The sequence below is a fragment of the Chiloscyllium plagiosum genome, unplaced genomic scaffold (genome assembly GCF_037043375.1).
Source record: "Chiloscyllium plagiosum isolate Xiang-an unplaced genomic scaffold, Cpla_swu_hap1 HiC_scaffold_43, whole genome shotgun sequence".
Classification (NCBI taxonomy): Eukaryota; Metazoa; Chordata; class Chondrichthyes; order Orectolobiformes; family Hemiscylliidae; genus Chiloscyllium; species Chiloscyllium plagiosum.
The window spans coordinates 17,577,451-17,600,110 of NW_028270181.1; the positions used below are offsets into that span (position 1 = coordinate 17,577,451).

A 22,660-nucleotide genomic window follows, 5' to 3' on the forward strand; every position below is an offset into this window, starting at 1 on the left:
GTTGGTTGTTTTCCCGAAGCAGTGGAAAGTATAGATGAAGTCTATAGATGGAAATCTGGCTTTCGTGATGGACTAGGATCTGTTCATGATTCTATGTAGTTTATTGTGGTCTTGAGAAGATCCGTTGCCATATAGAACATAGAACATAGAACAGTACAGCACAGAACTGGCCCTTCAGCCCACAATGTTATGCCGACCAATGGCCTTCATGTAAGGTAAACCTAATGTACGAACCCTCAAATTTCTGTGACCATATGCACGTCCAGCAGTCTCTTAAATATCCCCAATGACCTTGCTTCCACAACTGCTGCTGGCAACGCATTCCATGCTCTCTCAACTCTCTGTGTAAAGAACCTGCCTCTGACATCCCCTCTATACTTTCCGCTTAACAGCTTAAAACTATGACCCCTCGTGTTAACAATTTCTGCCCTGGGAAAAAGTCTCTGGCTATCAAGTCTATCTATGCCTCTCATTATCTTGTACACCTCCAGTCCTCAGGTACGACTCTGGTGGAGAGCGAGGATGCAAAGATCTTCGCAAGCGGCGAAGCAATCACATTTCTTGCTTCCCAAAGCAGCTGAGGACAAATCTGGTCTGCACCCTGGCGACTTGTCAATCTTAATGTTTGTCAAAATTTTCAGCACATCAGCTTCCTCAATCTCTATCCGTTCCAGCATGCCTACCTGCTCCTCAATGGTTTCATTCACTACAAGGTCCTCTTCTTTAGTAAAGACAGAAGCAAAAAACTCATTTAGGGCTTCCCCTACCACCTCAGACTCTATACACAAGTTCCCTGTGCTATCCCTGATCGGCCCTACTCTTTCTTTGATCATTCTCTTATTCCTCACATACGTGCTGTGATTCACCTAGATGGGATGCTTTCTATGATGCATCTATAAAAATTGCTAGGAGTCTTTGTGGACATGTTAACATGTTCTGAGCTCCCTAATGAAGTAGAGATGTTGTTGCGCTTTCTTGATTGTCGTGTCAATGTGGATTGACCAGAAGAAATGGTTGGTCGTCGTCATTCCCAGGAATTGGAAGCTCTTGCCGATCTCCATGTGAGCACCATGATGCAGGTGTCCCCTCCTGAAGTCATTGACGAGCTCTTTTTTGTTTTGTTGATGTTGGTTGAGAGATTATTGTGTTTACAACGTGCCACTCAGTACTCAATGTCTTTGTTAAATTCTGTCATTGTTGGTTGAGATCTCGCCTACAATGATTGTGTTGTCAGTGAACTTGTAAATGGATTTGAGTTGGAATTTGGCCACACAGCCATGAGTGCCTATGGTGAGGATTATGGTGGAGGAGATGTTGTTGCCCATTCTTATTCATTGTGATGCCTTGATCAGGAAGTCAAGGATCCTGTCACAGAGGGGTGAGCAGAGTCCTAGGTCCTAGAGTTTAGAGATGCATTTATTTGGAATTATGGTGTTGGTGGAGGTACAGTCAATAAGTAGGAACCTGACACAGGTATCCTTGTTATCCAGATGTTCCAGGGATGAGTGTAGGACCAGGGCAATGATACCTTGGACCACTTACGCTGGTAAGCGAATTGCAGAGGATCCAGACAATTTGGTAGGCTGGATGATAGAGACTGGTTGATGTGAGACCTGACTAACCTCTCAAAGCACTTCATAATTATGGAGGTCAGAGCTGCTGGGTGGTAGTCATTTTGGCATGCTGCATGATTTTTCTTTGGCACTGGGATGGTGATGGCTGTCTCGAAGCAGATGTGGACATCAGATCATAGTAAAGAGAGATCAAAGACGTCTGTGTCGACTCCTGTCAGCTGATCTGCCCAGGATCTGAGTGCACGGCTGAGGACTCCATCTGGGCCAGTCGCTTTCCGTGAGTTCACTATCAAGCAGGCTAATCCAATGTTGCAGTGGCACCCATGGGTATAGGTGCATCTGAAGCTATTTGAATCGCTGACATCATTTAAAGCAAGCATAGAATGCATTGTACTCCGGACGGGGATGTATTGTTGCCCATGATTTTGTTTAACTTCATTTTGGAGCCATTCGTGTTGTGTGTGCTTTGCCACAAATGATGAATGTCCGTTTAGTTAATCTAGATCTCAAGCTTGGTTTGGTATTGCTTGTTGGCATCTCTGGTAGCTTTACGAAGGTCCTACCTGGATTTCCTGTATCAATCAGAGTTGCCTGACTTGTACACATCAGACCTGGATTTTGGTGGGGAATAGCTCTCCCTTTTCATCCATGATTTCTGGTTGAGAAACATTCGGATTCCCTTTTTTCAGCACAGTGTTTGACACAGGAAGTCTACAACGGTAGTGGCATATTAGACCAGAAGATATAGGAGCCTAAATTAGGCATTCAGCCAATCGAATCTGCTCCACTCTCCAATTATGGCTGCTAGGTTTGTCAACCCCATTCTCCTGCTTTCTCCTTTAACCCTTGATTTCCTTTACAATCACTAACTTATCTACCTTCGTCTTAAATATACTCATTGACCTGGCCTGCACAACCTTCTGTGGTAGTGAATTCCATACATTCACCAAGTGTGGCTGAAGAAATTTCTCCTTATCTCTGTTCTAAAAGGTTTTGCCTCTACTCTAAAGCTGTGCCCTCGGCTCCAAAGCAGCAGATGAAGAAGCAGTAGTGGATGGTGTGCAGCAGCAAGCTGTACAAGAAACCTCTCTGGACCATGTGAAAGAAGATTTGAAGGGATTTCCATTGGTTTGTGAGTCATGAGCTCCTGAAGGACAATACCCAGCTCCCTTTATTTTCCATCAGCATATTCAGAGATGTTATTACACACCTCTGCAGTAGGTGTGACTTGGAACGTTGGCCTCCCGATGCATGATTACTGTGCCACAAATTTCCTAAATGCAACAACTCAATAATTCTCTCCATTTTATACCACCAAATCACCCATGTTACTAATTTAAAATAACAATTAAAAAGCATTCCCAGCCAAGGATATAACGATAACAATTTTTGTTTTAATTCGTCTGTTCAGGGATGTTGTGACACATCTCTGGAGCAGGGGAGACTTGAACTCAGGTCTCATCCTGGAATTGTCCTGGGGTGCCTTAAAGAGACTAGCATTTCTATCACTGACACCATTTAGAGGAGCCAGAGAAAACTGAACAAAGTCAGAAGTATTTTATACCCTGACATTCTTAGAGGGGAAATGCAGTGGAATTGAGGTCATGCAATGTGGAATTGCATTTCCTAGCTTGAGGTTCGTGGCTGAGTATGAAATTCAGTAATCAAGAATCACTTGGACAGTTGACTTAGAAAAAGCAGTTGAACTGAAATTGAATTTATGGATAACTGTTATCAGATCTGCTTGTTGGCATTGATTGTAAATGCTGACGAAGACCAATTATACCCTTTTTTAAAATTGTATTTCTATCCACGTGAAGCTCAAAGCCATATGTGTTGAACACAGTGAGAAAGGGAAAGTAGAGCACGAGAGTAAGCAGTGGAAAATATGAAAAAAAGTCAGAATAAGATTCTCTCGGTATGCGAAGACAAAATAACAAGTGAAGACAAATCTAGGTCCCTTTCAGTCATATGGTCAAGCGATCACAAGCCTAAAATTGGATATTCTAAACAGATCCTGCAGCTGGAGAAATCTGTCCTTACAGAAAATTGGCCAATCTAAATTTAACAGCAGCTAGCAGCAAGGTTCAGGGGGAACTAGTTACAAACTACCTGAAGCTTGTGTATTGGAGAAGTTTTGATTGGGTTTCCTGGCACTTTGATTTCCAGCCAGTGACTGAGGACGTATGCTTTACACCTCCTGACATAGGAACTGTGAACGATGAGCCAAAGGTCGCAGAACATTCCAAGTCTCAGACGGGGGTGGCGTGATAAGAACAGACACCTGGAAGCCACCCACTCAGCAAAAGCTAGCAGCAAAGACCCGTGGCAGAAGATTGTGTGGCAGCCCAAGAAGACTGAGGAGAAGATCCACCCTGAAATGTGTAATGTGGCTTCGTGGAAGAGAGCCAGCCCTATATCTGAGAAGTAGGAGAGTCTAACAGCTCATCTCAGACACATGGATCCTTTCTCAGGGAGAGCTAGATAGAGAGCAAGTATTGTGGCAAGTTGTTTTGTGGTTACATAGTTTTTCAGTAAGGACCATTCTATTAATAAAATAGTTGAACTGCAAACTGAATTTGGCATTCCTTCATCTGCCTTACTGCTGTGCGCATATGTGCTTTTTTTAATACACAAACTGGCTGAAATATCCAAAGCACAGATAACAGTCATAAACGGGAATTTATAATGGAGAATAAAGAAAGTTGGCCAGTTAAGTGTGCAGCTTGCTTCAGTGGTCACAAAGGAGGACTCAAATTGAAGATATCAGAAATGTTGAATTTAGGGTTTAGTGACAGGAAGTGAAGGAAGTCCGTATTATTGGGGAAATTTGATTGAAGGCAGATAAATTCTCCCAGCCAAATTATCTACAGAGTACTTAAGGAAGTGACCCTAGAAGTAATGCATGTGTAGACGGTCATCTTCAGGAGGCCTGCAGCAGGTGGTTCGAAGGCAAATGGCCTTCATAGTAAGAGGGTTTAAACATTGCAGCAAGATACCCTGCTCCTATGAAAGAGATCTTTGGTGACACAATTCCTGAAATGTGTGCAGTTTAAGTTTCCTTAACTGAGGAATATGGTGTTGCTGTAGAAGGAGTGCAGTGAAAGTGACGAGACTGATAGCTGATGTAAGAGTAGATGTTGAATTGGTTAGGATATATTTGCTGGCGTTCAGAAGAATTGGGGTGGAGATCCACTAGAAACCTATGAAATTCGAATGGAACTAGAAAGAATAGATGCAGGAATGATGGTCCCAACAATGGTGGTGGGTGGGAGGTTTGGGGGTCAGGGGGAGTCCAGAACCGGGGTCACCATCTAAGGATAGTGGGTGAACCATGTAGGACTGAGATGAGGAAAGATTTGTTAACCCTGAAAGTGGTGAGCTTGTGGAATTTGCTACTACGGGAAGTAGTGTGAGGGCAAAACCTTCGATGATTTTAAGAAAGGGTTGGTTATAAACACTTGAGGCTAAAGGGATCAAAGGATATGTGGGGGAAAGTGGGAAGAGGCTGTGGTGATCAGCCATGATCGCAATGAATGGCAGAGCAAGCTCCAAGAGCCAAATGGCCAATTTCTCTGGTTTTGTATATTGAGTATTTAAGCAGCGTGCTCCGTAACTGTGGAAGATAGCTGAATCTATGAATAGCGGAAAAACATTATTCAGTATGGTAAGAAGGAGCAAAGGAGGATGGTACCTTGTAAAATATGCAATTTCTGTCTTGAATTTTCTTTTCACATGCCAAGTGGATTTAACTTTTTTTATTTAGAGCTGGTTGGCAGATCCACATGGAGGCCCTGAAGGAGAAGAGCACATCCGTGGTATTTTAACAGAAGCTAAGAGAATTGCAGATCTTTGTGAAGACCCCAAAGAACGAGATGATATACTACGTTCGATTAATGAAATAGGAGCATTGACAGCCAAGCTGTCTGACCTGAAAAGGCAGTATGTATTCCAGTAATGGGTAATTCAAGCATAAAATGATGATTATTACAAATTTATTTACTTGAATCTATCAGGTCTTGTCCTTTCAGTATGAAACGTTCACTTTAGTGAATAAATGTTATCTGATTAAACTGAATCAGACTGCATTGATTTTTAAGACCTAATTTCACTTTATAACCATTAAACCTTCTCAGAATATATCACTGTTGACCATTCTGCTTAAGTTTCCATCAATTATTGTGCCATAATTCAAGTATTTTAAATATCAGTATTTGCAATTGTCTGCAGTTAGCTTTATTTACCTCAATGTTGTTTGATTCGTGTTAAGAGCAGAGTTGTAATCCTGTGTTCTCGAATTTGCAGAGGTAAAGGTGATACCCCAGAAGCACGTGCTTTGGCAAAGCAAATTGCAACCACACTACAGAACTTACAGACCAAGGCAAACCGAGCAGTGGCCAATAGTAGGCCTGTAAAAGCAGCAGTCAATTTGGAAGGCAAAATAGAGCAAGCCCAGCGCTGGATTGATAATCCTACAGTTGATGGGCGTGGTGTGGGTGAGTCCATTGAAATTTATTGAAATACTGAATGAGTGATAATTCATGTTTCTGAAAGGCCGGTTTGTCACTTGCAGGGCCAAGGACCTGTTGTTTTTTTTGTCACCCTTTACATGCAAGCAGTTTTAAATTTGCTTTTTACACCTTCCATCGATGTTAAATTAACACGATTCAACCAGTTAGAGATGTTAAAATTTTGCACTTGAACTGTAGTCACATGCAGTTCCTGTCTGAAGTCACATTTACTTTCCAAGTGACATCTAATTTTGTGTTTTGACTTATCCAAGAAATCTTTACAATCACAGCATTGTTCCAGTGAAGAAAACATGGTGGCACAGTGGTTAGCATTGCTGCCTCACAGCGCCAGAGACCCAGGTTCAATTCCCGCCTCAGGCAACTGTCTGTGTGGAGTTAACACATCCTGCCAGTGTCTGTGTGGGTTTCCCCCGGATGCTCCGGGTTCCTCCCACAGTCCAAAAATGTGCATGTTAGGTAAATTGGTAAATGTAGGGAAATGGGTCTGGGTGGGTTGCTCTTTGGAGGGTCAGTGTGGACTTGTTGGGCCGAAGGGCCTGTTTCCACACTAAGTAATCTAATCTAATCTTTTTAAAAAAAAAAAGACCATTGAGCCCATTGGCCATGTTGGCTGTCCAAGCAAACATCTCATTCAATGTCATTCTGGAAACGTCTCATGGTAACACTGTATTTTGTTGCATTCCAAATAACATTCAATTCTCTTTGAAGACTACCATTGAACCCATCTCCACCACACTTGTGTGGTGCATTTCAGACTCTAACAACTTGAGTGAAAGACTTCATTAATATCACTTCTGCTTTTATTAAGTAATGTATTGCCCTCTCATTTTTCAACCTTTTTGAGTGGTCATGTTTTCTATTTATTTTGTCAAGATCTCTCACGATTCTGAATGCTTCAATCATGTCTCCTCTTGATCTTCTCCATTCAAAGAAAAACCGACCTGACTTCTCCCATCTACCTTCCTCGATGAAAGTACTGATCAATGAAGCTATTCTGTTAAACCTGATCCACGCCCTCTGTGATGCCTTCACATTCTTTTTCAAGTGTGATGCTCAGAATGCAATATTCCAGCTGAGGCTGGAGGAAAGTGTAAAACTTTAACTTAACTTCCTTGCTGTTGTAGTCTTTGCCCATATTAACGAAATCTGGAACACTGTGTGCTAAATTAAGTTACTGACCACCCTCTGGCAAAGCTGGCAAATTGATTGGCCTTTAGCATTCACTGTCTTCACTGTTGCAGTGTGTACCATCAACAAGATGCATTGCAGTAACTTACCAAGGCTCCTTTGATAGCACAGTTTAAACCTGTGATCTTTACCATTTAAAAGAACAGGAGCAACAGATGCACAGGAATACCACCAGCTTCAAGCTCCCCTCCAAGCCACTCACCATCCTAACATGTAACTTTCTTTTCATGTCACTGGATCAAAATTCTCAATCTCTATTCTTAACAGTCCTGTGGCAGTTGCAATACCTCAAGTATTGCAGAGGCTCAGGGAGACAGCCGATAACTTCAAGGGCATTTAGATATTATGGACATCAAATGTTTACTTAGCTAATGACCCCAACATCCAATGAAGAAACATTGAAAAACCATCTACGTCTGGAAAAGCAAGTTTGCCAACACTGATTGCTGGGATCTCCTCCACAACCTTCCCCCAGCTCAAACCTACAAACATTACTTTTCCCTTGCACTATAAACTCTCTTGGCTGGAGTTCGTTGACTGCAAGTGTGAGTGTTGAGTGTGTGCAATCAAGACTTAGAGAGGCAATGGTATGTGTTAAAGAAAGGGAATGAAAATATAGGGGATGTATCAATGTTTGTTCCGCCTTCACTTAGCAAGAAGATGTTATGGAGGAGCAGATTTTTAAAAAATTCTCTGGCCTGCTAATATTTTCTGTCCAGGCTCATTTGAGACGTGTTGGATTTACTCCTCATTAAAATCTTTGTAGGAAATGATAACTTGTAAAAGCAAATGGGGAAAAAAGTGTGACTGTTCCACTTGGTCTTACACTTAAAGAAAAACTAAAAAAGTATATTCCTAAGGTATTGTAAGAAGACTCAGAAGATGTACAAACTTTAAAAATAATCTGAAAAAGATTCAAAACTTAATTGTAACACTTAATACCAAGTTGAGGAAGGTATGAATCTGTGGAATTATTTCATGAAGAGCAGTGTATAAATTGGGACATTGAGGATACTCAAGGCTGAGAGAGAGGCATTTTCAATCAGTAAGGGAATGAAGAGTTATGGGGAAAAGGCAGGAAAGTGGAATTGAAGATTCGGTTCAGTGATAACTTGATGGATTGAATGGCCTACTTCTGTTTCGATGTCTTATACTAATATTGCTATGGTTAAAAAGTTGCTGGAACATCAACAGCATTTAAATTGAAGAAGTTTCAACTTTTAAATAATTTTCAAGTGCTACGGTTTGTTTGTAAGAAGGACAATTTTAAAGTAGCAGCAGGAAAAATCACTGAGCTCCAGATGGTTAGTGAAAGAAGATCCAAGGCATATTTTTGAAATGATCAAAAGTTGTCTTAAATTGGAAGAAGAAAGATAACCTAACAGATGTAAAATGTTCAAACAGCATTCAGAACTATGATTTCTAGATTTAGGTGCGATCAAGGCAGAATAGCACTCAAATACGATTTACTTGGCAATTGGGAACGAAGTCCACATCGACTTACCATTCTCAGATTAATAGCTGAAGATCTAAAAGAGCCTCAAAAGATAGATCTCATTAGGAGATGAATTCAGAGTTAGAATTAACTTTTGTATTGTTCGATTAGAAATTGTGCCATTTGGACAGAAGCCCACAGAATCCATACATCTCTCAGCAAGCAAATGCAGAGCAATTGTTTTCAAATGGGGAGTTTGTAAACAAGAATTAAAATGGTGATCGCAACCAATCCATAGAAGCTTCATCCAGATAAACTAAAGACTTATTGCATGGAACAGCCACTGGATAGAAAAGAAACATAAATCTGTCCTTACAAACCAATGAAGCATAAATACAAACTCAACGATTGAATTGTGACCAGAACACCAGATCTAGTAAGACATTTGCAAGGTCTGGCCTTCTGCATGGACTTAGCTTTCATCAATTTTGCAATGCATGCAGTGGAAAAAGTTGTTGGCAAAGGCAGTGCACGAGAAGAGAGGGTGATACAGCTACAAAGAACTGTGAACCAATGAAAATCGATTGCATACGAAGACTACCTTCAAGCTATTAAAAAAGCCATCCAGTAGGGAGGTTTATTGATGAATTATAGAATCAGAGAATCCCTACAGTGTGGAAGGCCATTCAGCCCATTGAGTCCACTCTATCTCCAAAGAGTATCCCACACAACCCCATCCCCCCCCACCCGATCCCTGCATTTTCCATGGATCAGTATGTGATGAGTTACAAAATGAGACAGAGTATAAAACTGTATAAATTAGGGGCGGCATGGTGGCACAGTGGTTAGCACTGCTGCCTCACAGCGCCTGAGACCCGGGTTCAATTCCCGCCTCAGGCGACTGACTGTGTGGAGTTTGCACATTCTCCCCGTGTCTGCGTGGGTTTCCTCCGGGTGCTCCGGTTTCCTCCCACAATCCAAAAGATGTGCAAGTCAGGTGAATTGGCCATGCTAAATTGCCCGTAGTGTTAGGTTATGGGTGGGTTGCGCTTCGGCAGGTCGGTGTGGACTTGTTGGGCCGAAGGGCCTGTTTCCACACTGTAATGTAATCTGAATCTGAATCTAATCTAATCTGAATCTGATCAAAACATTTGTGTCACACTGTTCATCTTGTAGAAAATGTTAATGTCATCCAACTATCCAGAATATTTCCAAAAATTCAAATCAAATGTCCTCAGAAAATAATTGTTAGCCAAGATTGACCTAGGCAAATGCTATTTGAATTACTTTTCAAAAATACAGCCGTCCACACCTTTGAAAATTCATGATAAAACGTGCAAATGTGAAACTTTCTGCAAACTGCAATTTACCAATTCTATCTGTAGAATGAATTGTGCTGGAAGGCAAATATACAGTTTGGTCACTATTGAAGCACCAATTGCAGGAATACCAGCATGCTGTGGTTTCTCAATAGTCTCAATCCATGGAATCAGTAGACAAGTAGGAGATAGTTGCAAAGTTGAAGCTCACTGATATTCGGTTTGGGTTCTGCAATGATTGTGATGTGGTCAGCCAGTTGGAACTCGTAGAATGAGTTCCCTGATTGGATCAGATTAACAGCCTCAATCGGGGCACCATGGCTGACATGAAAAGATTGAGTGTCAGGGATACTGATACTCTGGTGCCTGACTCTGTGTAAGGCAGTACGAAAGTCAAATGACAGTGTGTAAATACAGGGTGACTTGATGGCGGGATGCTGGCCTCCATTGAACTATTTCAATGGCGATGAGAGTCAAGCATGATCCTGAAGAAACTTGTTGACAGCAGTCATCTTTGAGTTGGGTTAAGCATTTTCCTGTCTCACTACTTTAATTGAGAAGATTGACTTATTCAATCCTGCTTTTAAGGCCTGGACCCAATATGTGGAAAGAGCGTTTTATTTTTTGTGGGCAAATGGCATTGTGGCAAAGACAACAGATAATTCTCCTGATAGCCTGTGGAGCTGCAGCTTTTTTTGTCATTTGGAGCCTAACTTTCCCTGAGGCATCAGGTACTAAGTTCAGACAATGATGAGAAGACTGAATTTGATTTAACCCTTCATTAGATGGTCAGATACCATCAGGTATGCAGGATTAATAAAGTAACTATGTAGCAATGACTGTTACAATAACTTTATCATGAGTAAATGCAAGTGAGTTTCAAGGTATTCTGATGGAAGTGGACACTCTCACCAGTCCAACTGAGCTTGGTGAACACCACTTGAGTGCAGGCAATTACATGGAAAATATCCTGTTTAGAGCAACTCTAGGTTGGCCCATTAGTCATACCCCAAAACAAAACGAAGCCTTGGTCAAATTAATAAAAGATTCTTCTAGATCCTGGCCAGCAAGTCATTGTACTTATTGCCAGTATGCAGACTCAAGACAACCAAACCATTCTCTCAGATCAAAACTTGGAGCAATTGTGTTTGACACTAGCTTTCGAAAAGTGATCAAGAAGACTCAAAGCTGATTTTGCCTTGGTTTCTCCATCATCCCCTCCCCAAATGTATTTTTACGGCTATAATCTCTAATTGTAATGCAGCTCCTGCCTTCCACTTAGCACTTCTCAGAAAATCCAGTCATTTGAATGTCAAAATGTGTAAAGTTGATGCTTTGTTAAACAATTGGCTTTTTTAAAACTTGTGTTTCATTTAATTTAACAACTTGTCATTTTTTTAGGCCAAGCAGCTATTCGTGGACTTGTAGCTGAGGGCCATCGACTGGCAAATGCAATGATGGGTCCTTATCGCCAAGAGCTGGTTGGAAAGTGTGACAAAGTCGAACAGCTAGCTGGACAACTTGCAGATTTGGCAGCTCGGGGTGAAGGTGACAGTCCTCAGGCCAGAGCAATTGCTGCACAATTGCAGGGTGCACTAAAGGTACAAATGCTTAGGATTTAACTTCCTCATTTTGGTTTACTAAATGCAAGTGTGAATGTTACTCATCTGAAATCAAAGTTGGCAATAGAAATATTCAGCGGGCTTGGTACAGTTCATGCTTCAGATTGGTGATATTTTGTTAGAATGGTTCTGATGGAAGGTCATTGACCTGAAACATCACCACTGATTCTGGTTCCACAGATGTTGTTTGGTCTCGTGAGCGTTTTCAACATGTTGTGATTCACTTTACTGAATCAAGTTTAATCAGTACATTAAAGTACTCAACCTTACTTGACATGCACTTTGCAACCTACATACTCTACTATTATTCTCAGCAAACAGAAAGGATGCTGGGAAAATCTCAGTAGATCTGGCAGAACCTGTGGAAAGATAGAGCTAATGTTTTGAGTCCTGTATTGACTACTCTTCAGAAGAGTCGAATCAGATGCGAAAGTTATCTCAGTTTCCCTCTCCACAAGATGCTGTCAGTGCTGCTGAGTTTGCCCAGTGTTATAGAACATAGTACAGTACAGCACAGAGCAGGCCCTTCAGCCCACAATGTTGTGCCGACCACTGATCCTCATGTATGCAACCTCAAATTTCTGTGACCAGTAGTCTCTTAAATGTCCCCAATGACCTTGCTTCCACAACTTCTGCTGGCACCGCATTCCATGCTCTCTCAACTCTCTATGTAAAGAACCCACCTCTGACATCTCCTCTCTACTTTCCTCCAACCAGCTTAAAACTGTGGCCCCTCGTGTTAGCCATTTCTGCCCTGTGAAATAGTCTCTGGCTATCGACTCTATCTATGCCTCTCATTATCTTGTATACCTCAATTTGGTCCCCTCTCCTCCTCCTTTTCTCCAATGATAAAGGTCCGAGCTCAGTCAACCTCTCTTCATAAGATAAGCCCTCCAGTCCAGGCAGCATCCTGGTAAACCTCCTCTGAACCCTCTCCAAAGCATCCACATCTTTCCTATAATAGGGCGACCAGAACTGGACGCAATATTCCAAGTGCGGTCTAACCAAAGTTTTATAGAGTTGCAACAAGATCTCACGACTCTTAAACTCAATCCCCCTGTTAATGAAAGCCAAAACACCATATGCTTTCTTAACAACCCCGTCCACTTGGGTGGCCATTTTAAGGGATCTCTGTACCTGCACACCAAGAACCCTCTGTTCCTCCACACTGCCAAGAATCCTATCCTTAATCCTGTACTCCGCTTTCAAATTCGACCTTCCAAAATGCATCACTTCGCATTTATCCAGGTTGAACTCCATCTGCCACCTCTCAGCCCATCTCTGCATCCTGTCAATGTCCCGCTGCAGCCTACAACAGCCCTCTATACTGTCAACAACACCTCCAACCTTTGTGTCTTCTGCAAACTTGCTGACCCATCCTTCAATCCCCTCATCCAAGTCATTAATAAAAATTACAAACAGTGGAGGCCCAAGGACAGAGCCCTGTGGAACACCACATCACCACAGACTTCCAGGTAGAATATTTTCCTTCTACTGCCACTCGCTGTCTTCTGTTGGCCAGCCAATTCTGTATCCAGACAGCTAAGTTCCCATGTATCCCATTCCTCCTGACCTTCTGAATGAGCCTACCATGGGGAACCTTATCAAATGCCTTGCTGAAGTCCATATACACCACATCCACAGCTCGACCCTCATCAACTTTTCTAGTCACATCCTCAAAGAACTCGATAAGGTTTGTGAGGCATGACCTGCCCCTCTCAAAGCCATGCTGACTGCATTTAATCAAGCCATGCTCTTCCAGATGGTCATAAATCCTATCCCCCAGAATCCTTTCTAACACCTTGCAGACGACAGGCGTTACTGGTCTGTAATTGCAGGGGATTTCCCTATTTACTTTTTTTTTTGAAGAGAGGAATTACATTTGCCTCTCTCCAGTCCTCAGGTACGACTCCAGTGGAGAGCGAGGATGCAAAGATCTTTGCAAGTGGCGAAGCAATTGCATTTCTCGTTTCCCAAAGCAGCCAAGGGCAAATCTGGTCTGGGCCTGGCGACTTGTCAATCTTAATGTTTGACAAAGTTTTCAGCACATCAGCTTCCTCTATCTCTATCCATTCCATGTACACCTGCTCCTCAATGGTTTCATTCACTACAAAGTTCGTTTCTTTCGTAAAGACAGAAGCAAAAAACTCATTTAGGGCTTCCCCTACCTCCTCAGACTCCACACACCCATTCCCTATGCTATCCCTGATCTTCCAGCATCTGCACTACTTCACTCTTATGATTCTTGGCAATTTTATTCCTGAAATAAGTTCACTTTTTAACTAATATCATTTTCCTTTCTGAGCATAAAGTTCTGCCTGACAAGATTTCTACATGTTTAATAAAGGAATTGAGGCTGAATGACAATAAATTCTGTCTTCATGAGAATGCTGAAACTATCAGTTTTTCACCATTTTTTGTCTGGCCTGATCTCCACTTTACACTTGTAAACAGTAGCTACTTTGATCAGAATTTGGATATGAACTATTATTCATAGAGTAGAATAATTGAACTCTGAAGTATTGTAATAGCCCATAACTAGTGGACCCCACCACCAGGGATATATTTCCCTCCCCTCCCCTATCAGCGTTCCGAAAAGACCACTCCCTCCGTGACTCCCTCGTCAGGTCCACACCCCCCCACCAACCCAACCTCCATTCCCGGCACCTTCCCCTGCAACCACAAGAAATGCAAAACTTGTGCCCACACCTCCCCCCTTACTTCCCTCCAAGGCCCCAAGGGACACTTCCATATCCGCCACAAATTCACCTGCACCTCCACACACATCATCTATTGCATCCGCTGCATCCGATGTGGCCTCCTCTATATTGGGGAGACAGGCCGCCTACTTGCGGAACATTTCAGAGAACACCTCTGGGACACCTGGACCAACCAACCTAACCACCCCGTAGCCCAACACTTTAACTCCCCCTCCCACTCCACCAAGGACATGCAGGTCCTTGGACTTCTCTATCGCCAGACCATGGCAACACGACGGTTGGAGGAAGAGCGCCTCATCTTCTGCCTGGGAACTCTCCAACCACAAGGGATGAACTCCGATTTCTCCAGTTTCCTCATTTCCCCTCCCCCCACCTTGTTTCAGTCAAATCCCTCGAACTCCGCACCGCCTTCCTAACCTGCAATCTTCTTCCTGACCTCTCCACCCCCACCCCCACTCCGGCCTATCATCCTCACCTTGACCTCCTTCCACCGATCGGATTTCCAAAGCCCCTCCCCTAAGTCCCTCCTCCCTACCTTTCATCTTAGCCTGCTGGACACATTCCTGAAGAAGGGCTTATGCCCGAAACGTCGATTCTCCTACTCCTTGGATGCTGCCTGACCTGCTGCGCTTTTCCAGCAACACATTTTCATAACTAGTGCTTCAATATTTTAATCTTTGAGAAAAGTTCCTCATTTGAAACTGGCCTTCAGTGAACAATACTTGGTACTATTATGTGGACCTGAATTCTTCTATGATGACAACATTTCATTTCATGTGGTTAGTGTTCTCAGGCAATATATCCCATTCATTCTCTCAATTACCAAAACATTTGGCATCACTTTAGTTTTGTCTTTACCTTAAGCAGCTTTTCAAAAAACAAAATGGTTTTAGTGCATTACTCATGTTCCTTTAGATTACATTTCTTTACCTTGTATGTAGAGTTTATCTATTCCCATTGCAAATGCCATTTAAATTTAATTTATGAGGCCTGTTAACGATCTTGCCTTCCTTGAAGGTAAAATAATACTTCTATTATGTTTAACCTCACTTAGGATCTAAAAGGCAAAATGCAAGAAGTCATGACCCAGGAAGTATCTGATGTTTTTAGTGACACTACCACTCCAATTAAGTTGCTTGCTGTAGCAGCCACAGCTCCACCAGATGCACCAAACAGAGAAGAGGTAAGTGGGAATAATGATTAAGTAACTGAAAAAGGTTTTGCTGAAAAGATGTAACCACATAAACCATATATTTGAAGGAGATGGTGCAGTGTCCAGGTATAACTGTGTTAATCATTCATTGAAAATGAAGGAACCAAACCAGATAGACAACTTTACCTGTAATTTACTATTACAGTTGTTTAACTTAAAGAAAAGACCATGCAAATGAGGCCTGTTGCAAATGATTTCATTTGCTAATAGGCAACACATCGGAGCATCCGTTCATGACATTGTGAAATGGTTAAATTATGGGCACTATACTGCTAAGTAGCCAAGCATGACTTTTTTTTTGGAAAGTGCTGAGCAGAACTGGAGTGATTCCTGCAAGGTGGGACAACGGTTTCCTGATTGTCTTTTCACTTATCGTACCCTTTTTAAATGGTTGTTTCACATCAATTTAGACTTGGCTTTGGATTGCCATTAAAAAGTTTTGGTTAATTCAGTTGAACATAAGAAAAGCAAACCAGAAATACAGGAGAATACACCAGAAATATCTTTGTGGTTGTTATGGACAGATGGTTGAATTCACTTCATGTTGGTACATGAGTGTTCAATTTAAAAAAAAAAAAAAAATGTTTTGCAGTTTAAGTTGGTGTTGCATATGTGGCATAAGACCAGGTCTCAATTTGCATAACTGATTGCAAATGTTCCAAATTGAAGGATAGCAACAACAGTTATATGGAAACGTTGACATCTGGAAGTTCGCTTTCAAGTCATGAACCATCCTGACTTCGAATAATATTGTTGTTCCTTCACGATGTCTGGACAAAAATACTCAGAACTCCCTTTCTCTCAGAGCTGTTGTTATAACAAATACCCATGGACTGCAGCATGTCAAGATCACTGTCATCTTCTTAAGAGCAATAAATATGCTGCCTCAGCAGCATCCACATCCTAAGAAGGTGTTTTTAAAAAAATGAAGTCTGTGTGGATTGGATGGTTGGAAATATTGGTTTTGCACCTTCCCTCTTTGACTTGAAAACATGTGACTTAATTGTGTTTTCCTGAAGTATCAAAATTGGTGAAGACCGAGAATTCTCCATTTATGTTTGACCAGGGTTGGTTTCTCCCATGTTTTGGAATCCAGTATAGTTTTCAGATGGTTTCATATTGTACCTAAATTTGGGATGTTTTGGGGTGTGGATACACATACTCAGCTGCCTATTGAGTGCTAGCTTGGATGTGTGCAACTTGTCCATGAGAGCCAGTGAATCTGAGCTCTCAATGGCAGGTATGCAGTATTTGAAAAGTGTCACTTTTGGGAATGTTTTTCTTTCCACCTAACTTTGCAAATAGATCTCTTCACAGTGAAGATAGAATGCTTCCAATTGGTTTGTATGATGCCTGTAGGTTGTCCAAGTCATGTACCATAAAGAAGTGATTGATAACCACTGGTAAACTTTGATCTTTGTACAAAGACAAACTTGATGTTCTTTCTAATGCCTGGCATGGGCCTCCAGAGGTTGAACTCTCCAGATTATGGTTGATTTTGTCACACAGCATTGTGTTATTGGAAAGGATTCTCCCAAAATAACAGTTTCTATACTGAAAGGAATGATAGTGTTGATGATGACTGTGGGGTCTTGGAATATGTGATCATAGGTAGGTTGATATAAGAATGCTATCCTACTCCGATGTATTTTAGGCCAAAGTTGTCTTTGGATTGGTCAAAGTGATTAATAGTAGCTGAATGCTGGTGTGCTCCATGAGGGAACAATCATTCACAAACTATAGTATTCTCAGCAGCTTTTCCTTTTCGTTCATGTCTTCCCTTGTCACTGACAAGGCCAGCATGTATTGACCATCTATCATTGCTCTTGAACTGAGTGAACATATTTAGAATCAATCAACATTGCTCTAATGTAAGACTAGGTAGGGGCAGAAGATTCACCGTTAAAAGACATTAGTGAATTATTCAGATTTTATGACAGAGTAGTTTTCAATTCCAGTTTTATTTGCTGAATTTAAATTCCACCAGCTGCCAAGGTAAAACACATGTCCACCAGTGTGTTTGTCTGAGCTTCTGCATTATCGGTCTCATGATTCTATCACTGTCCTTGTGCAAGTCCCGAGACTTTGCAACTTGAAGGATCACAAGGAGTGCAGGGAGAATTAGCCATCTGGATACATAACTGGCTTGAAGGTAGGAGACAGAGGGTGGTGATGGAGGGTTGCTTTTCAAACTGGAGGCCTGTAACCAGTGGTGTGCCACAATGATCAGTGCTGAGTCCACTGCTTTTCATCATTTACACAAATGATTTGGATGTGAAAAACATAGGAGTACAGTTAGGAAGTTTGCAGATGACACCAAAATTGGAGGTGTAGTTGCATCAGTTGCAGAAGGTTGCATCAGTACAATGGGATCTTGATGAGATGGGCCAATGGACTGAGGAGTAGCACTTGAAGTTTAATTTAGATTAATGTGAGGTGCTACATTTTGGCAAAGAAAATCAAGCCAGGACCTAGATGATTAGATTAGATTCCATACAGTGTGGAAACAGGCCCTTCGGCCTAACTAGTCCACACCGACCCTCTGAAGAGTAACCCAACCGGACCCATTTCCCTCTGACTAATGCAACTAACTCTATGGGCAATTTAGCATAGCCAATTCACCTGACCTGCACATCTTTGGATTGTGGGAGGAAACCGGAGCACCAGGAGGAAACCCACGCAGACACTGGGAAAATGTGCAAACTCCACACAGTCACCCGAGGCTGGAATCGAACCTAGGACCCTGGTGCTGTGAGGCTGCAGTGCTAACCACTGAGCCACCATGTTGCTCTAATTACACAATTAATGGTAAGGTTGTGGGGAACGTTGCTGAACAAAGATACCTTGGCATGCAAGTTCATAGTTCCTTGCAGGTGGAGTCGCAGGTAGACAGGTTAGTGAAGAAGGTGTTTAGTATGCTTTCGTTTGTGGGTCAGTGCATTGAGTATAGGAGTTGGGACTTGGTGTGGTTGTACAGACATTGGTTTGGCCACTTGTGGAATATTGTGTGCAACTGTGCTCTCCCTCTTCCAGGAAGGATGTTGTGAAACTTGAAGGCGTTCAGAAAAGGTTTACAAAAATGTGACCCGCGTTGGAGGGTTTATGCTATATTATGCTGAAAAGGGACTATTTTCCCTCGAGCATCGGAGGTTGAGGGGTGACTTTCGAGGTTTGTGAAATAGAGGGATTTGGATGGGGTGAATAACCAAAGACTTTTTCCTGGGGTGGCGGAGTCCAGAGCTAGAGGGCATACGTTTAAGGTGAGAAGGGAAAAATTTAAAAGGGACTGAAGGGGCAATGCAATGTTTTCACACAGAGTGGTGCATGTATGGAGTGAGCTGCCAGAGGAGATGGAGGAGGCTGATAGAGTTGCAACATTTAAAAAGCATCTGGGTGTGGATCAGAATAGGAAGAGTTTCAAGCGATATGGACCAAATATTGGCAAATGGAGCTAGACTAATTTAGGATATCGAGTCAGTATGGAAGATTTGGACCAAAGGGTTTGTTTGCATACTGTACAGTGCCATGACTCTCTGTGAATACATTGCCTTCTGTACTGAATTATGATATTACTGTGTCAAGATGTTACTGTAAATCTAGTAAAATATGATTAGCAGGACCTGAAAGTCTTATATTATTAGGCCAATTAATGATGGGAAACATACTTTATGTTCAATACATCAAATAAAAACCATGTTAATTTGGCAGGTGTTCGAAGAGAGGGCAGCATATTTTGAGAACCATGCTGCCAGACTTGGTGCCACGGCAGAGAAAGCTGCTGCTGTTGGGGCTGCAAATAAAAGCACCGTAGAAGGTATACAGACAGCTGTGAAATCTGCTCGGGAGTTAACACCACAGGTAGGTACAGCTACTAATGTTAAACACACACACAATCAGTATTATTAAGCCTGTAATTTGTAGCTACATGCCCCCTTGTTTTCAACTTCCGAATGCACCATCTAGTGGAATGACGAGAAAATTGACCATGCTGTTTCAATTGGCTGCAGATAGTATTAATTAATTTACTGTGAAATGGCTTTTCCACTTGAAAAGTTTTGTTTTCATCCTGCAGCGGAATGATGGTGGAAGCCTGAACCTCGACCTGAAAAGGTTGTTGAGTCAGACTACAACATTTAAGCAGTATGAAGATATTAAGATGCTTTGATGTAGCTGACAGGGCTGTGGGACAAGAGCTGGAAAGTGGGATTAGTGTCATAAGATCTTTGGCATGAGCTTGATGGTCTAAATGGCCTCCTTCTGTGCTGTGAACATCTAAGAACGGTCAGTCTTGCAGCTCTGAATCTATATTTGTTGTACTGGTAGATTTTTAAAAATACTATGCCGGCAGGAGTGTTGAACCCCCTAACCCTCAGTGCTTGATTTGACTATTATTGAATTATTTGTGCAGGTGGTTTCAGCTGCTCGCATCTTGTTGAGAAATCCTGGTAACCAAGCAGCAAATGAACATTTTGAAACCATGAAAAACCAGTGGATTGATAATGTTGAGAAAATGACAGGTGAGCAGAAGTATTAAACTTATAATCACATGAACGTTACAATTTGTAATTGTGAAAGGCCATTAAGTAATGCTTTTCCCTGCTTCCTTGTATCACTGGCTATCTTAAGAAGTAGCTCCACAAACCAACTTTGTTTTGAACTTCAAGCCTTCACTCGCAAAACAATATATTAGCAAATGGCAAGAATTTGGAGTCAAGTCAACAACCTTAACAAGTATCCTGATAGTGCTATGAAATGTCTAAATGTAACTGAACCAGCATTTTGTCTTTTAGCTTGGGTTCATTGATCCTGTGTTCTCAACAGTGAGCATCACTTGCTCGAATAGCTATTCGGAGAATCTGCACCTCAGTGTTTGTAACCCAGCCTCTAACTGATGCTCCCTTTTGAGTATGTGTATCCTTGTGAATTGGGTGAACTATTTCATTTATCTTCATTGTGACATACATACAAACATATAAAGTTGGAGTAGAGGTAGGCCCCAGGCCCCTTTACGTTTGCTCTACTATTCAGTAAAGGTCATAGCTGATTCCCCCCACCCCCTCCAATTCCACATTCCCATTAACCTTTGATTACCTTGCTTAACAAGATTGATTTACCTACATCTTAAAATCTGACATGGAGAATTTCAAAGCCATGCAACCCTGTGGGAAAAAAAACTTTGCTTCATTAGTCCTAAAATAGTGACCTCTTATTTTGTAACCATGTCCCCTGATTCCCATTCATTTCCTACAACAGTAAACATTTATCCCAAGTCTACCTTACCCAAACTATGAGCATCCTGTAAACTTGCTCTTATTATTTTGAACTCCAGTGAAAACAAGCCCAGTCTGTCCACTCTTAACTTCCACACATCTGGAGATATAAATCCTTTGTGTTCCCACAAGCCTCTGTAATTGTGGGCCACGCCAAAAGCTTAATGATTCTGTGTGTGTGTGTGTGTGTGTGTGTGTGTGTGTGTGTGTGTGTTTTTATATTTATGCATGCTGATCCACACATACTGATTTTCCCTTATGCAAGCATGTCAATCCCTAAGGTAGTTCAAGGAAATGATAAGGACACTTCACTCTATAGTGTCCATATCTCCCACAGTTAAAACAAGGGCCTGGCATTTGTCCCTGGAGTCTTCGCTGTCTTGTTCCTAGTCCCAAAGGTGTAGTACTGGGCCTGCTTATTCCCCCTTACCAGGGTCCCCTCTGGAAAGGGTTACTTAGCGGAGGTCGTTGGGCTGGCATCTAAGATAGGTTCAGCTCCCAGTGGGTATCCTGGTCCCAATCAACTTCGTCAGGGTTGGCACATAGGATATACGATCACGAGGTCACTGGACGTATTCGATTTTTACCTGTAATTTGGATTGTGGTTTGGGCTCGGTCTGGCTATCCCGATGGAAGATCACCACTCGCCTCATTTAGCGACCAGGAATTCCCAGACCAGTTCATATTGTTTGTCCGGATCACATCAGCGACACCTGAAGGTATACATTGCAAAGGCACAGTGTTAAACTAAGGTGAGTCGTCATCTCGATTAAAGGCTTGATCACCTGCACATGTACTGCAGGTACGTTCCCAATAATCACCTCCAGACTCCCAGATTTGGGTTTGCGTTCCAGTATGTCACTAATGTTTAAGGTTGTTTTAAGGCTCATTGTAACAACTAGATTAAGCAGTCCATCTGGGAATCATTGTTGGGGCATCTCTCATCCAAGTCCTCATATCAGCGGACAAGCCTTGCACCACCCTGGCCCATCTGTCCTTGCCATTTGGTAACTTCTTCAAAGGGTAAAAATGAGGGCTGCAGATGCTGGAAACCAGAGTTTAGATCAGAGTGGTGCTGGAAAAGCACAGCAGGTCAGGCAGCATCCGAGGAGCAGGAAAATCAACATTTCGGGCAAAAGCCCTTCATCAGGAATAGAGGCAGGAAGCCTCCAGGGTGGAGAGATAAATAGGGGTGTGGGGCTGGGGAGAAGGTAGCAAAGAGTACAATAGGTGAATGGGGGTGAAGGTGGAGGTGGTAAGTCAGAGAGGAGGGTGGGGGAAGGTAGCAAAGAGTACAATAGGTGAATGGGGGTGGGGATGGAGGTGATAGATCAGAGGGGAGGGTGGAGCGTATAGGTGGGAATGGAGATTGGCAGGTAGGACAGGTCATGAGGACAGTGCTGAGCTGGAAGGTTGGAACGGAGGTCAGGTGGGGTGGGGGAGGGGAAATTAGGAAACTGGGGAAGTCCACATTGATGCCCTGGGGTTGAAGTGTTCTGAGGCGGAAGATGAGGCATTCTTCCTCCAGGCGTCAGGTGGTGAGGGAGCGGCAGCGGAGGAGGCCCAGGACTTGCATGTCCTCGGCAGAGTGGGAGGGAGAGTTGAAATGTTAGGCCACGGGGCGATGGGATGGATGTTCCCTGAAGCGCTCTGCAAGGAGGTGTCCAGTCTCCCCAATGTAGAGGAGACCGCATAAAACCCACCAACTCCCACAGCTACCTGGATTACACCTCTTCCCACCCCATCTGCATAAAAAAGCCATCACTTATTCCCAATTCCTCTGCCTC

At 42.5% G+C, this 22,660-nt stretch overlaps 1 protein-coding gene across 2 annotated transcripts in view; it reads left to right on the plus strand.

The window, feature by feature from the left end:
- Positions 1–22,660, plus strand: part of LOC122541727 (vinculin) — a 120,556-nt gene that overhangs the window by 70,331 nt on the left and 27,565 nt on the right. For both annotated transcript variants that reach the window (XM_087982277.1, XM_087982276.1), the window contains exons 10-15: positions 5,341–5,516; positions 5,880–6,070; positions 11,450–11,649; positions 15,445–15,573; positions 19,312–19,461; positions 20,012–20,120. In XM_087982277.1, the coding sequence (XP_087838403.1) occupies positions 5,341–5,516; positions 5,880–6,070; positions 11,450–11,649; positions 15,445–15,573; positions 19,312–19,461; positions 20,012–20,120 (955 nt within the window). The remainder of the gene's footprint in view (positions 1–5,340; positions 5,517–5,879; positions 6,071–11,449; positions 11,650–15,444; positions 15,574–19,311; positions 19,462–20,011; positions 20,121–22,660) is intronic.